This window comes from Spea bombifrons, chromosome 3, assembly GCF_027358695.1.
Source record: "Spea bombifrons isolate aSpeBom1 chromosome 3, aSpeBom1.2.pri, whole genome shotgun sequence".
NCBI lineage: Eukaryota > Metazoa > Chordata > Amphibia > Anura > Pelobatidae > Spea > Spea bombifrons.
The window spans coordinates 115565296-115580772 of NC_071089.1; the positions used below are offsets into that span (position 1 = coordinate 115565296).

Sequence of the window (15477 nt, forward strand, 5' to 3'; positions counted from 1 at the left end):
TTAGATCTCTGTACTTGAACATTTTAAGTAGAAAATATAGAAAATAATTTAATCCCTTTGAATGGAATGCTGGAAATTGTAATCAGAAAATTAGCTTGATTCAGTTACATTTCCCTATAAAATTCTGAGATGGGGAGGATAACAATAAGGCCAATTAGTTGGATATGAGAAATGCAGTGACTTTTCAGTTATTTATAGACTCTGTAAGCTTTTAGATATGTAAAGTCCACGTGTTGGAGATTGAGATATAAGGTTAACAAAAAAGTAGGGGATCCAACACCATAACTGAGACACCTCTAAGGTCCTTTTCTATGTCGGCTCAATAAAAAGTATCTAAATGCTGCTGTTTCTGGGGTTGACGTTAAAGTTCTTTGTGCTAACCGTCCAATAAGTGTTCTTTTCACCTTATATTCTTGCCTAGGGTGACTAGGCCTAAGGTGGCAGCCCCTCTGATGGAGAACCAATGGCAGATTGCTTTAAAGGGCCGTCAATGTCCTCTTTGCTCCTGGTCGTTGGGCTGGTTACAAGGAGATCTCTTATATGTCCACCCCCCATGGCACCCTGTACCCAGCATAGTGTCTTTCTGGGTGGTGTCTTTTCTGGTGCTCTGGAAGCCATGGATGGTGGCTTTGGTGGTAGATGCTCCTCTATAAATAAAGTCACTCTGCCCTGCGTCGGGGCCGCCACTGTTCCTTCCTCCGCTTTGCGAGTTGGCCCCGCCCTCGGGCGCACTTTCATTACGCGATCACACGCTCTGCTAGGCCGGCCGATGTTACCGACTCCTAGGACCTACTGACCTCAATTAACCCTGTGTTTGTGACCTCCAGCTAGTCCCTATCAACCATCTCTTTGCCATGCTGGTGTCTGATTTCTGCATTCAGGTTCCTTCGCGACATAAGTGTGACGCTTAGACTCTTTGCTTACATTTTTTCTATTAAAACAACAAAACAGCATTTTATTCCATCCCAGTCTTGAGCATATTAAATGTTTTTTTTTTGTTTGTTTAACGTTAAATTATACATATACATTTATATATATATATATATATATATATATATATATATATATATATATATTTATATATATATATAATATATATGTGCACCACATGTGTTGTATAAATTTAAGAGTCTTACGTCGGACGTTAAATTCCCTCGGGGCGAACGCTGTCCTACTTTTTCCTCGGCTGCAATATCTGTTTGGAGCAGGGGCATGTTAATAAGTCTGTGTAAACTAACATCATTCAGATTAAGGAAGTCATAATAATTTTACTGTCAAGGCCGGCAAAACTAAAACAAAGTTATTAGTTGAGTGAATTACCAAACACGCCAGATCATACGATCTGTTCTCCGTTTTCTCACGTAATATATGGAACGATAATTAGTCATTTTTATTCATATGGAAATTGCGATACCCTTTCCTAATGTTCCGAGCCGTAGACAAAAGGCTACTGTGTTAATATGAATTTGACGTGTTGTGAGTATTAACGGAAAAATTTGTGCTAATTTATTTAAAGATACACATTTGTCTGGCCTTTCATTTCTTCGCGGTACGATTTGTTTACATTTTCGTACGATAATTCACTGGAAATATCGGCTTTGATACGTGCCAGCTGTTAACCGCTTATTTAGAAAAGTAGATTTTTTTTTTTTTTATTCCCATAGAATTTAAACCATAAAATATGAATGGCTAAGTGTTTACCTTACGGTGTCACAAAAAAGATGTGAAGTAACACGAGTCAGGGGAAACATGTTTTGTTATGAGTTTCAACTCTGTATTTTAAACGTTTAGAGAACATACTGACATATTTGTATAAATAAACTGGTGCACAAAAATGTGCACTTTTCTTCGTTTTCCCCTTTCTTCTGTTCCACTCTTTTCTCTTTATTCTTCCTGCCTTCTTTCATCCCTCTCCTTTCCCTTTCTACTTTCTTCATGTCTTCTTCTCTCCCTCTTATTTTTCTTCTTAGTGTTCTCCTTTCTGATCTTTCTCTGCCTTCATCTTGGTCCTCTCTTTACTATCTTTCTTCTTTAACTTTCTTTTCTCCCCTCCCTCTCTATACGCTATGAATGACTATGATTAACACAGCACAGCCTCCATAGCAAACTTATTTGTTGCTGTGCATCCTCCAAATGCAGCCCGCTTGTATATGAGATTATACCCCTGCCCTCAGCATAGAGGTTAGTGGGGGTAAGTGGTGAGTGTGGAATTCCTCTGGGTCAGACCTAGGCCAACAACCCGCAAAAATAAATTTCTTCTGACTTAGCATATTTCAGAAGTTACAGCTAGAAGACAGATTATGCTGTGCCGACCTGGAGCATTCTCATGACCTCTCCTCATATGCAGCAAATGGGTGACCGTTCTTTACAAGCAGGACCAGCTTCCTTCAGCTATTAGTCTAATACATATGAAACTTATGAAATGCGGCGTTATAGTCGCAGATGAAATCTTAATAGACAAACGTTTTTGGCCCAACACGCCCCATGGTGCCCATGGCCACCTTCTCAAGTCGAAAGCCCTCTAATGCTACATCACAAATGACACCAGCTAAAGAGGCACCAAGTTATTTGTAAATCCGTCACCCATTGTAGCCTGGGTTATGCTTCTCTCCACAATATTGAGATATTAGAAGTTAAGGTTTATGACGCTTGCCTACATGAACAGACTCAAGACTCAAGTGTTTGAGACCAAATGTGGATCTTCAGGGGTTAGAAGACACATTTGCTCAAGGACAGTAGTGACAAGTCTTTAGAAGGTCTTTAGAAGGTCCTTGGGGCATTTAGTGACATGTCTATCACAAATCCTGTTGCTGAATACCCCTTCCAGCTTCTAACAACAGTGAGCTATGTATTCTTAGTTTGAACGTGAGGGATTATCAACCTGATAAACCTATTCTTTAAAGCGGAAAGACCATCGTTGTGTACACAAAAATACGCAATTGCCGAGAAGGTCCATAAAGTCTGCCACAATAGGCACAGAACGTCACCTTGTCTTATGCGTCTTTATGATATTTCTGTTGGATGTATTTTTAATCTCCTTTTATCCTTCAATCAGGCAGCGCCCGGCGTCCTCTCGAACGAGACCGCAGACTACAGATCACCCTCCGTACATCAGAAGGAATTCGCTGCGACCGCCTGAAAGGCTTGAATATATCCTCAGGAACAATAGGTGATGGAAAATAAAGAAGGAAAAAAAAATTAAGTCCTAATAGACAAGTTGGTTGACAAAGCCAATATGGTAGAACTCAAAAAAACTAAAATTACTGTTACCCTGATGACTCTTGAGTATATTATAGAGTCCATGCATGTACCGTTTCTCTTATTATTTTTATGAGAAGATAAAGTGTGTGTTTGAAAACCTATGCGTATGTTTTATTTAATTTTTTTTCTTTATTGTACCTAGACGTTTTTCTAACTGCATTTTTTTTTTAATTTGCATAATTATTGCATTAGGAGGCAAATAGGATATTGGCTGAAAATAGCCCTAAAGCAGTTTCTCTATTTTAGACTTCTCCTCTTTGCCCCCGATGCATGTTTCCAGCTCTGCCGATATGCAAATAACATCGTGTTATCAGTTTTATGTGTTTGCTTAAAGGGTCCTGCGTACGTCGGCTAACATCACATTATTCAAATGTTCTTAATTGCTTTAATGGTTGACATACACAGTTTTCCTTTAATAATTCTGTCAATGGTCGGTAACTAAAATGCAATCTTTTAAGGCATTAAGATTCAGACATTGTGTTGTTCGCAAGGTTTTTACCGTTTCCTTCCACCTTTATGTTCAAGTATTTTATTTGTTTCTTATTAAATACGCTTAATGCTTATACCCAAAGATAACCTAGCCAAAGGTATCTACATCTGTAATGAAACAAACACATCCCACAGTGACTATGATGGCAGTGTAGGTGTTCCTCATAGTATTTCAGGCTTTCATGATATACGTCAAGATCCGGTGTCTTTTTATTGGCTCGTCTAGGACAATTTATCAGGAGAACGTCCAATGTTGATGTTCCTACCACCTGTTGTAAGCCGTTAATACCTCACATAATTGGGTGTTGGGTACATACCTCCACTAGGGAGCTAGACATCCCAAGGAGGAGATCATGAAACCGCTCTTTAGAAGGTTATGAAGTTCTGGATTCTAGCTAAGCTCTGTGTTCTTCACAATCTGGTTCATCCTGATTTCCTTCAATAGTTTACCAATTAAGATCTGCTGAATTTTTGAAGAGCGGCCTTGTCTTCTGTGCATTAGAGAAAGCTTGGGTGCTTCCAAATGTGGTTAATCTATTACGGTTTCACAGTTTAAGCGGGAATGTATCTTGGCCAGTCTTTGGGTTATGATGGAGAGGGTGGTACAGAGCCAAATATTATTCACTTTCTACAATTTCTAAAAATAGTAATTAATAAGTCATCATATAAAACATAAAACAAATGGAAGTACTAATAACATAAATGAAAAATAGTAAGAGGAAAAGGTTTTTGTTTCTCGGTCTAATGTCCTCGTTGGATTTATGTTTGATGCACAAAGTATGATTTTGGAAATATTTTAAATGCTTGCGCAGGAGCGTTTACATTTTGTTCTTTTTCCCTGCCTGCTCCAGGAGTTTATGGAAAATTAAGGATTCACAGTGCTTATTCTAAAAAGCCGTGGACACATCTTGGGGCTGATGTTGCACCTGGAAATGAAATGTAAGTTGTTTTTTTTTATAATTGTAAAAAATATAGTATATTTACAAACAATGTAAAAAAAAAAAAAAAAAAGTCTACCTAGAACTGAACTACTGAGAGGGTGGTAGATAAATGGAACAGCCGCCCAGAGGTAGTTGTGGAGGCCCGTGGAACGGAAAATGGGCAGACGAAATGTAGAATTCCAACTGAAAATGAGACCCGAGATGCTGAAATGTAGCTTTCTTTTTCTTTCTTGACCCGATAAAAGTATCAATTTTGGCAAAATGCTCAATTTTCACTCGGACAAAATCATTTTTTGTTATTGACAAATATTACATTTTAGAGAAGCTACACTTTTTATTTCTTTTGTTTTCTTGTCTTTTAGAAGTTTTTTTTTTAATTAATTTTAATAAGATGTTTTTTTTTCTGTGTAAATTTGGTAGTGTTTGTATTTTTAGAAAACGTTTTATTGCCTCTGTAGGATTGTGCTCCAAGACCCTGTCGACTGGAAAGCCGAAGATCATATCGTTATCAGTTCGTCCTCCTATGAACCCCGCCAAGCAGAATTCCTTACAATACGAGAAACGCATGGCCATGCCGTTAGGATTTATGGCAATCTACTTCACAGACACACCGGTAAGATATCAACTCTACGTGATATATGATATGTTTACATATTATATGATTGTCACCATTACTAAAACCGTAAAAGTACAAAATAATGGAGAATTTTTGGAATATTATACTTTATTATACTTTATTATATTATAGCTATTTATAACTAGCACTGTGGTGGTTAGGTTTTTTGTAGCCCTGTTTTCTTTATCAGTCTGTCACTTTGCCAGATCCTTAGCAAACAGATGATCGTACCTAAAGAAATTAAAATATTAGCACACTGCTTGATGTTTTTTTCCCCAGGTGCTGTTCATAGTATTGACGATACCTGGAGTGTTCCACTGTCAGCGGAAGTCGGGCTGTTAACCCGTAATGTACAGATCAAGCCCGACGTACCATGCTCTGGGAGAATTCAAGTTGGAGAATACAAAAATGGCAAAGGACAGGAATATTCAGGTGCAGCTTGTTATAGAATCACACTTGATTTCCTTGTAACAGTGTTGGTTCGGTTATTGTGTTATATTTTGTTTGTGTTTTTGCTCATTTTTGTACTTTCCAGGCGTATCAACTTTTTTTTTATTCCAACATTTGTGTGGCTATAGAACAACCTAGTGTAACTTGAATTCATATTAGCAGGCCCATTGCATGATGGGAATATATATACATAATATATATTATAGAAAATTATTGTAAGAAGGGTAAATCCCTTTAACAGTAACACAGAATATATATATTTTTTATTTTCCAGTTAACCGTTTTTTTTTTTTTGTTTTTTTACTATCCCCTATACCATTTTTTTTTTTCTCTCAGACCAGTCGTCAATGGCCAGGCCATCCCTAGTGGTAATTTGGCCGGGGCAACTTGCTTCTTGAAGGCCCTGGATCCCAATTTCTGTCCATCAGCAAACACCAAGAGGAGCTTTCTCCATTTCAGCTTACCCTGTTGACATTTAACTGTCCCACCTCAGCCTAGGAGAGGGACAACTTGATGAAGGTCCTCCTAGCAATTTAAGGATGCCTCCATTAGGCGAACCTGGATGGTGAAAGAATAAAAAAAAGATATATTCAAAACTATCATAAAAGCCTATAAAACTCTGGCGCATGTTGAGGCTTATTGAGAAACACAATATGCACAAAAGGAACAAAATAACTAAAGTCTCTTATGTCTCTTGCTACTTGACATCTCTCAATGTTCTTCTGTATATACTTATAGTATATTTTGTATTGTTTCAAAGAGAATTGTTAATTTACTCTGTTAGCGAACCGGGGTTTTATTGCAAAATCCAATCATGAACAATGACAGCCTTTCTCTTCGCAGGCACGTTGGAGCTAACGAATGTGGAAATTTCTGAATTTGGTTCCTCTTTGTTTGCGACGATCCACTTTGAGAACACGTCGCTCCCGTCTTCTATAATCTCGTCGAGCGTTCACCACGGTTGCGGCGCTGGAGTCCAAGCGGTGGCCAGCGCGAATATTCTGCTGCGCCAAAACGTGATCTTCGACCATGTCGGAAACGGGATCCACCTCGATGGAGAAAAATTCACCCTTACCGACAACCTTCTTGTTTTGATGAAGCAACCCAACGGCGAAACGGAATGGGTGGCCGGAATTAAAATGAATTTGGTCGGCGATTACGTTATGTCGGGAAATTCAGTAGCGGGAACGGAGCGTATAGGCTTCCATGTGAAAGGCCAAAGGTGCGATCAAGATGGGGGCGTTTCAGCTCTAAATGTAGCACATTCAAATCTTCACGGTGTTCACTTTTACTGGGGGGATGGTGTTCAGAATTGTACAAAAATAGTCGGCTTTCTCGCCTACAAGAATTATGACTACGGCCTCGTTTTCCATCTTGAAAGCAGCGTGATGATCGAAAATATAGTCCTCCTAGACAATTACGTCGGTATATTACCTGTTGTATCAACGGGCTCCTCAAAGTACTCGAAGAAATACATATCCATCCGTAGCGCTGTAATAGTCGCAACCAGTCCGGGGTTCGATTGTATCATGGACAGAATAAAACCTTTGTCTGCCAACGGAACCGCGAGAGACAGAGCGCCGCGGTCACCGCTGAGAGGTCGCGTCGGTATCCTCTGGCCGGTGTTCACCTTGAAACCCCGACGTTGGCCAGATTACCCCTGGCACATGTTAGCAAGTGAAGGAGCAGTGTCGGGATTAATGAAACTGCAAGGTTCGTTCAGATATTCATCACGAATACTACATATTTTGAGAAACTTTTCCCGCTCATTCTTCATCCGTGTAAAAATGCCGTTTATCATAGACATGTGCGTGCGCAGGGCAACCTTTATCATTAAATCATATAAGCCCCATTGCTAATATTTAAGCATTTAGGATATAATATTTTTTAATTGTTTCTAAGGGTTCATTATAACTATTCTACCTTTTTTCACCCAAGGCCGACCCGTGTTGTAAGACCTTGAAATTCCTCATGTTAGTCTGAATATAAAAATTTGAAGCCCGTTTCAGATCCATTAATAATTTTTATTATTATTTATGAATGTGTAAATATTATGCATTAATACCAAAAATTAATTTGGGACGGATTAAAAAAAAACTAAAAACAAATGATACAATGTGTTCATGTTATGGTATTATATATTTATTATAATTATCCATTGTTGCCTATGGGTCCCAATAAACTGATACCAACTACATGTATTCTGGTTTGACCTGAGTAATTTGCTCTGTCTTTCGAACAGATGTTACATTTTCAGCTTTTACGAGGAGCTGTTACAGCGATGATATAGATGTCTGCATAACGTCCAGCCCTCAGAATATTGAAATAATGTGTCCGATTATAGCAGAAAGAACCAAGATGTTGCATATGAAATATGAGAACATGTTCTACTTCCATCAAGCAAAAAGGTAGGAATGAGGGCAAATGGTTTATCAGTGGTATCTTTATTTGGATCGTGATTGTTTTGTTCTAAATGGTGCGGTTCCATCAACCCTCCCTTTATTAAAACGTACATTACAGAACTACTTGGGTACTATCAACTAAAGCCAGTGCACTTCACATCTTAACTGCCCTGACTGTAAAAACCTATGCCATATAGTATATGATCCCTATTTATTGACAGAGCTCCTGATTGCCCTTTAAGCATGGAATGTTATGGCGCACAGAAGGTCCTGTTCAAGGATATAGACGGCAGTTCCATGGGTCTCGTTCCGCCGGTCACTGTGTTTCCAGAAGCAGGCAGTCCTATTTTACAGCCCTGTCTCAAGTTCGGTAAGACATTTTATTTTACATTTTAGAACAAGGACATATTGTATTCAGTTGGTTATAAGTTACAAACTAAGGTCAGTCCACATGTGCTCAAGTGATGTAATTGTTGCGTGTGGTGGAGCTATGACCATCCCCCCCCCCCCCGATGTCAAGAAAGCCTGGGCAAAATGAATGGCCTGGTGGGTTAGCATGGATATTGGTTCATGTAACAGCACAGAGCTTTTGGTGAAAATGTTATATCTCATCTGGAACCCAGAGTCTTCATGGGAGGACCAACAAGGAGCCAGAAAAGGACATCCCCCTGCTTCCTCACAAAAACCCAACAAGGTTACTCATCTTTATCTAAACGTGAAAGCGGAGGGGTCAAACGCCTAATGCAGTCATAGATGAAACATCAAAGACCAGAAGGATGCCTCTAAATATGTCACAAAACCTTGTGCCATATCTATCAAAATGGACTCTTAAGGGGTTTAGCTTGATGTGTGGCTATGACATGGAGTTTTAGGAAGACCTTTTATCTGAGCTTAGGTACTTGGAGAAGAAACAATGTGTTTAATTTACACAACTTATTGTATAAAGCCATTTTCCTGCTGTTTCTATAGACATTATTGTGACTTTTTGGTCTGTAAAACTCCGTGATGGCCTCATACCCAGCAAACATTCTGAGCGCCAAGTGAGAAAGAGGGGACATCAGGCGGAGAAAGAGGGGCGTCAGGGATTTGGGTCCTAAAGAAGGGGACTGTTCCTCCTAAAATGCACACCTGGCGGGTACAGCATGTTCTAACTTCCCAGGTGGCACCTGGCTTTGCGAAAGTTTGAGAGATGCAAAAAGCGGCTGGGCCTGAGGTGGTCGCGTTTCCAGCATTAAATTGAGACATTTGAAATTACACAGGGAGCTATTATTTTGTGCTGTGTAAGGTATAAAATGCAGACAGAGGGGGGATGTTGAATATCTAATTTGAAAAGTACATTTTAATGCCTTCATTGCATAAAATGAGACAATTCATTGTCCATTGGTACAAGAACTTCAAACATCTTTTTTATTTTTTTTAGCTTCTCAAATATTCAGAACTGTCACGAAACTGATGGTAGAAACATCATTTGGAAGGCTGACAGAACCTTTGTCTGCCTGTATCTTAGCTTGAATATGCCGTTCCCCTCTAGCTAGAGGGAATATCTCATTCTCTTTCCTAAGCGATTAAAGGCCTCAAAGATTGAAACTAGGTATATGGCTCTTTAATCTCTGCTGGTATTTCCCTTCAACTGTTAAGACGAGTAATATTCTGAACATAACCGTTCTCAAAGCATGAAATACTAAATAAGAGAAAAAGAATTTGAAATTATAGCAAAAGAAAAAAAAAAAGCAGTATGAAAAAAAAAAAAGTTTTACGTGCAATCTTTTTGTTGGGTCAAGAAGTACATTTCTCATCTATGGTGCTCTGCTTGTAACCATATGATCTGGCTAAAATGTCCCTCTCTAAGTAAAGATAGATATATTGATGAGGTTTTACTATATGTAAATGGCTCATCTTGCCTATACATTCCATACCATGAATGATCAAACTGAAGAGGGAATTTGAGTTCAGCTGCGTGCTATCGCTATGCATTATTAAAGAGACTTCCCAGCCACCATGTGCACTTTTATGCATATGATGGCTGAGTGGTCCCTTGCCATGTAGTCCCTATGGCAAATACCTGTAGAGATTCTGCAGAAATCACCCCCCACAGCACCACAGAGGTTTGGGTTGCAGAAGATGTTTGGTCTGCTCCCACATGGTGTCCTCACCGCCGGTCTACTCCAGGACCGTCTCGACAAGTGTTCCTGGTGGTTCTAATGAGGCCGTCCCTGTGCATGCAGAAGAAGAGCTCCATTGATTTCAGTAGGAAACCTGTCCTGCCACTGATTGGCTGCTTCAAGCTCAAACTGGATCACCATGGGGGAAGTTGAGCTGGACCTCCTTAATATGCATTCCTCATTGATGAGCCTGTATTGGACATTGGAGTGTCCCTTTAAGGGCCAACCCAACTGAGCATCTCCTGCAAGAAGAGATACCTTGGTCTAATGCATAGATAACGTGGGGAGTTCATCTCTCTGAATTAACTATCCATTACACAGGGTCAACTAGACCCTTCTTGAAGTGGATTCCCACTCTGGCCAACTCATAATGCAGAATGAAGTCATTGAGTTTAAAACATTTGACTCCATAAATTTTTTGGTGAGTTAGTGATCACTCAGCAGCCTTGTTTGCATGATAAATAGATATGTGTCAAAGTCACATTGTATATATTGGCTTCGTTTTCCCTTTAATGCGAACGTTACTGACTGACTATAAGATCTGTATTTAGACGCCGAAGTGGTTATTTACAAGACTTGGTCAATTTGCTTCCTAATGCGGTAATGACCTGCGTAATGAAACATGTTCTAGACAATCCTCTTCTTTCATACATCATTAAACCATGCTTATTGCCACTCTTTCATACAACGCTTGCTCTTTAATTCTCATTGTAAATGTTTTCCCTCTGCAAGTTTATCCTTCTGACATATTTTTTTTACCCTTTATAACGCTCTTTAAAGAGATAGTAACGCCTTAGCGGGAAATGTTGATTTTTAGAGAATTTGGCACAGAGAACCAAAGAAAGAAAACACTGATTGTTACACTTGAGCTCTCTTTTGTATTCTGATTGGCTTCTCCTTTTTGCCAATTGGAAGAATTCTGATCAAAGTTCCCGACCACAAAATGAGCCAAAGAAAATAAATGAATAGCAAGTAACTTGACCGTTGTATATAGAACAATAAAACTAAAATATGAGAAGATACATAACGTTTAAATATAGTTAATGTCTCTAAATGTAATCTTTCAAAAAATTTTATTCGATTAAAATTATACAATCAGATTATTCATTTGTGAATTATTTAAAATGCCAATTATCCAAATAATTCAATATAAACAATTTTTAATTTAAAAAAAGATAAAATTCTCTTTAAAATGTGCATTTTTAATGTGTACATTGAGCACTCAAATACTGGCAATTACTTTATACTGAATATATATTTTTAACAAAGTTTCAAATATATTTAATACAAAAAATATATTTAAAATATATAAAAATTTATATATGGTTTTGTTTTAAAATTCTTGACATTTTGTTAAAAATATATTCAGTATAAATGAAATTTCTAATATTTTAATACAAAAAACTATATATATATATATATATATATATATATAATTTTTTATATTAAGATAGTTAATATTAGAATATTTACTATTGTACAAATATTAAAATATTTATTAAAATATAATAACTTATTGGTACAGGAATGTTAGCGGTTCAATAAATTTAAAGATTATCTATACTCTGTGTTAAACACATCTCCCTTTTAAACTGAATCCGCGATTTACTATTAATCTACGATCTCAAAATCCTTTTTTTTATCTCCTTTCCCACAAGAGGAAGCTCTTCAAAGATACCAAAATTAGACCCACGAAAAGCTCTGCAAATTATTTTCAGTATCCTGGAAGAAGAATTTGGAAGCATTTCATCATTTTTTCCCCCCCTTGCGTTCCAAATATTAGCATTTAATGAAATACACATTGGCTTCATTTATTTTGAGAATCTTCCAAGCCCTTCAAATACCAGAAACTCCAATGTTATGATAGGCTAGAACCTTTATTGGTTTGTTTTCTTTTCATTCTTTCTGTTTTGATTCCGACTTACTTTTTTTTTTTTGGAAATCCTCATGTTTTAAACTCAGGGAGCCTCGCTAATAAGATAGACTTCCAGAGGAGGTAAGAATATTGGACAATATGTCTACAGATCTTTAAGAGATAGACAGCTGCTTCTCAAACAGGAAATTGAAGAAGCCAGATTCACGAAAAGGAACAGGATTTCATTCATGAATGTTTTAGATAAAGTCTTGTAATAGTACACAAAATTGTATAGATATTTTGCGGTGGGGTCAACATTCATGAGGATTTGGTGACTCAACAATTGGATGTTTTTTTTGGGGGGGGTTCCCATAACTGTTTGAGAATTGATTGAAAAAGAAAATCCTTTCTTCTATAAACATGTTGCCTCATGAGCAATATAGAGTATGTGTATTTGTTGTGTGATGGCGTGAATGTGTAAGAAGGGGGACAAATATGGCGCAGACAGGCTGTTTGGGGTAAAAGATGGCAAGTCCTATACGTGGAATCTAGGTGCTACGCAGGTCCTGTGGATGCAATCTGGGTGCCAGGGTTGGCCTTTGGGGTGTGTGACCTGAGATCTTGGTCTGCAATTTAGGGTTCCAATGCATAATTCATTTGATCTATACCTTCAATGTGGCGTTTACATGCAGTTTTTCATTGATCTGTACCTGCAAGGCTATGTTTCCATGTGTTTAATCATTACTTGCAAATACCATGTCTGATCGTCTTATTCAGTTGATCTATACCTTTCTATGTTTCTATGTGTTCATTTGATCTATGCCTGAACTACATGAGGGAGGAAACAAGAGGGGACAAAGAGGTCACTCTCCGGACCGGCACCATTAGTTTGCTATGCGATCGACGCAGTATTGTGCTCCTCCTCTGAGTGTGGCATGAGGACCTCAGCGCAGAAAGTATTTTTTGTTTGGTGTTGGAGTAGAGTGTGTGTGTGTGGTTGCATCCTAGGGGGCCCAAGCTTATGCTTACCTCGAGTCCAATTAATATTACTGGCAACCCTGGGATAAGGTCGGATCCTAGACATGTTATGCAATTAAGGTTCCTTATGTTTAAAACACTAGACACTTGTTGGGCCTCAATTATATAACACATGCTATACCCACTGGCATGGGTTAGTGTCATAGGGGCCATGGGCAGTATCCTGATTTACCACGATACATTAAACTTTGCTATACATTTTCTGCTTTATTTTATATTTAAATTGTTATGTAAATATTGAGTTCTGTTTAATGTTATCTAATTGCTCCCATGAGAATGACATCACATTTGAGTTAAGAACCAGAGATATTAATGGCTTATGTGCAACTGATGAGCTTGCTTTTTCTTCTATATCTGATAATGTACCATCGTCAAAGACAAGTGATACATAATACCCATTGGGCTTGGAGATCAAGGCTTTCACGATAATAGTAACGTAACACAGAACCGTTTTTTGTTTTCCAGGTATTTGACATATTTGCACAATAATTGTCTGAGAAAGACCTAGCTGTGATGGTGATGGCGATGGATACTTGTGGGCACCAGTGAAACAAATCAGGGATTTTGAAGGGCTAAACTAAATCCCTTATTTTATTTATTTATTTATTTGTTTTTTGTGTGAAACCTTCTTTCCTAAAATCGGAATGATAATCCGGCCATCTTAATCTTGGGGGTAACTTAACTCCAAAGATTTCCCAGCACCGATGCACAGCTTTGTTTTTTTTTGACATTTTTCTTACCCGCCTGCTCTTTCAATGTAAATTTTATAGAATCTTATTATTGATAGAATTATTGGTATCATAATATTGAGGTTAATCAAAAAAAAAAGTTACGAGTCTACAAGAGTTAGTTTGACTTCTGTATTTATCGAGAAGTTTTAAAAGTATAACATTTTTGATACATTTTTGAAGGTTCCGAGATGCCCCGCAGATCTTAGCCTCATCTGTCATTCATCCTGACAGGCACTTTGTCAAGTGTCAAAAGTTATCAGGTTAATTCTTTGTTTCTTTTGCCAGTGTTCCTACAAATATATTTTTCTTTCCATAAGTTGACATTATGTCCCGTTTGCTGTTAAAAGTTAAACATTGTATTAAATAGCCAAGCCAATGTTGGCAAAGTTGAGTGTTCAAGAGGCCACAATCTAAAACTAGAGGCTTAGATGTAATATAACGAAGATTTACTTTGAGTGTGGTAGATAAATGGAATAGCCTCCCATCAGAAGAGTCCATTTTATAAGACAAGAGCCAGGTTATCCGTAACGTACAGGGGACGGCTACTGAAGAAGCTTCATAGCGGGGCTGAAATCCCTGTGACATGTGACAGAGAGAAAAGGTCGCCTTGCCCTGCGTCAGCCTCTGCCAAAGTCAAGTTAATTAATGTTTTATTTTTTTTCTAATTCAAATGGATGGAGCTCCAGGCAAAGTGCTGTTTATAACTGCGTGGCAATCCAGCGTAGCGCAGCCTGACAGACTGCATGCTTCTTCACGCCAAGGGACATAAAAGAGGCTTTTCTTTTTTTTTTTTCTCTAAAAGCAAAACTCTTTGGGTTTTAAGTAATATTGTCTTATTTTGAGTGCTGTTTTTTTTTCTTATGAAACATATATTTTAGCATGCGTGTATGTGTAATTATACCTGGTTCATGACAACATGGGAAACGATCTCTCTGGCATCTGTTACTAGCAATCGACCTGATTCAATGGGCCCTAAAAAAACAAAAATAGAAAAATCAATGTAAAAAAAATAAAATATAAAATATATATATATATTTATTTTTTTTTTACATTGATTTTTCTATTTTTGTTTTTTAGGGCCCATTGAAAAAAAATAATAAAAATAATATATATATATATATATATATATATATATATATATATATATATATATATATATATATATATATATATATTGGTATTTAACATCTAAAAAAATTACTAATAGTAGTAGATGCTACTAAAAAGCATTTCCATAGAAATGCATAGGAAATAAGACTGATTTAATGACCTTTGCTACATTGTGTCTAGAAAACGACACATTATTGCTCATGCTTTTCAGACCAATATATCTTATTTCTAAAGAGATGCAGACAGGTCTAAACTAGAGATTAGACCCAAATACATCACTGGAACATTTTTCCTACACCAACAAAACGCTACAACTGCTGAAATAATAAAGAAATTCCCACATCAACGCCAGATAAGCTAGCCGTCTTCACCCCATTCCTCAAAGGTTTACTGGGATTCCGTATCGCAAGTAGGAATGAAGA

At 37.6% G+C, this 15477-nt stretch overlaps 1 protein-coding gene across 1 annotated transcript in view; it reads left to right on the plus strand.

The window, feature by feature from the left end:
* Positions 1–15477, plus strand: part of PKHD1 (PKHD1 ciliary IPT domain containing fibrocystin/polyductin) — a 174115-nt gene that overhangs the window by 123622 nt on the left and 35016 nt on the right. The window contains exons 53-59 of the mRNA XM_053460479.1: positions 3056–3169; positions 4602–4689; positions 5150–5304; positions 5587–5739; positions 6601–7470; positions 8000–8165; positions 8381–8529. Of these exons, the coding sequence (XP_053316454.1) occupies positions 3056–3169; positions 4602–4689; positions 5150–5304; positions 5587–5739; positions 6601–7470; positions 8000–8165; positions 8381–8529 (1695 nt within the window). The remainder of the gene's footprint in view (positions 1–3055; positions 3170–4601; positions 4690–5149; positions 5305–5586; positions 5740–6600; positions 7471–7999; positions 8166–8380; positions 8530–15477) is intronic.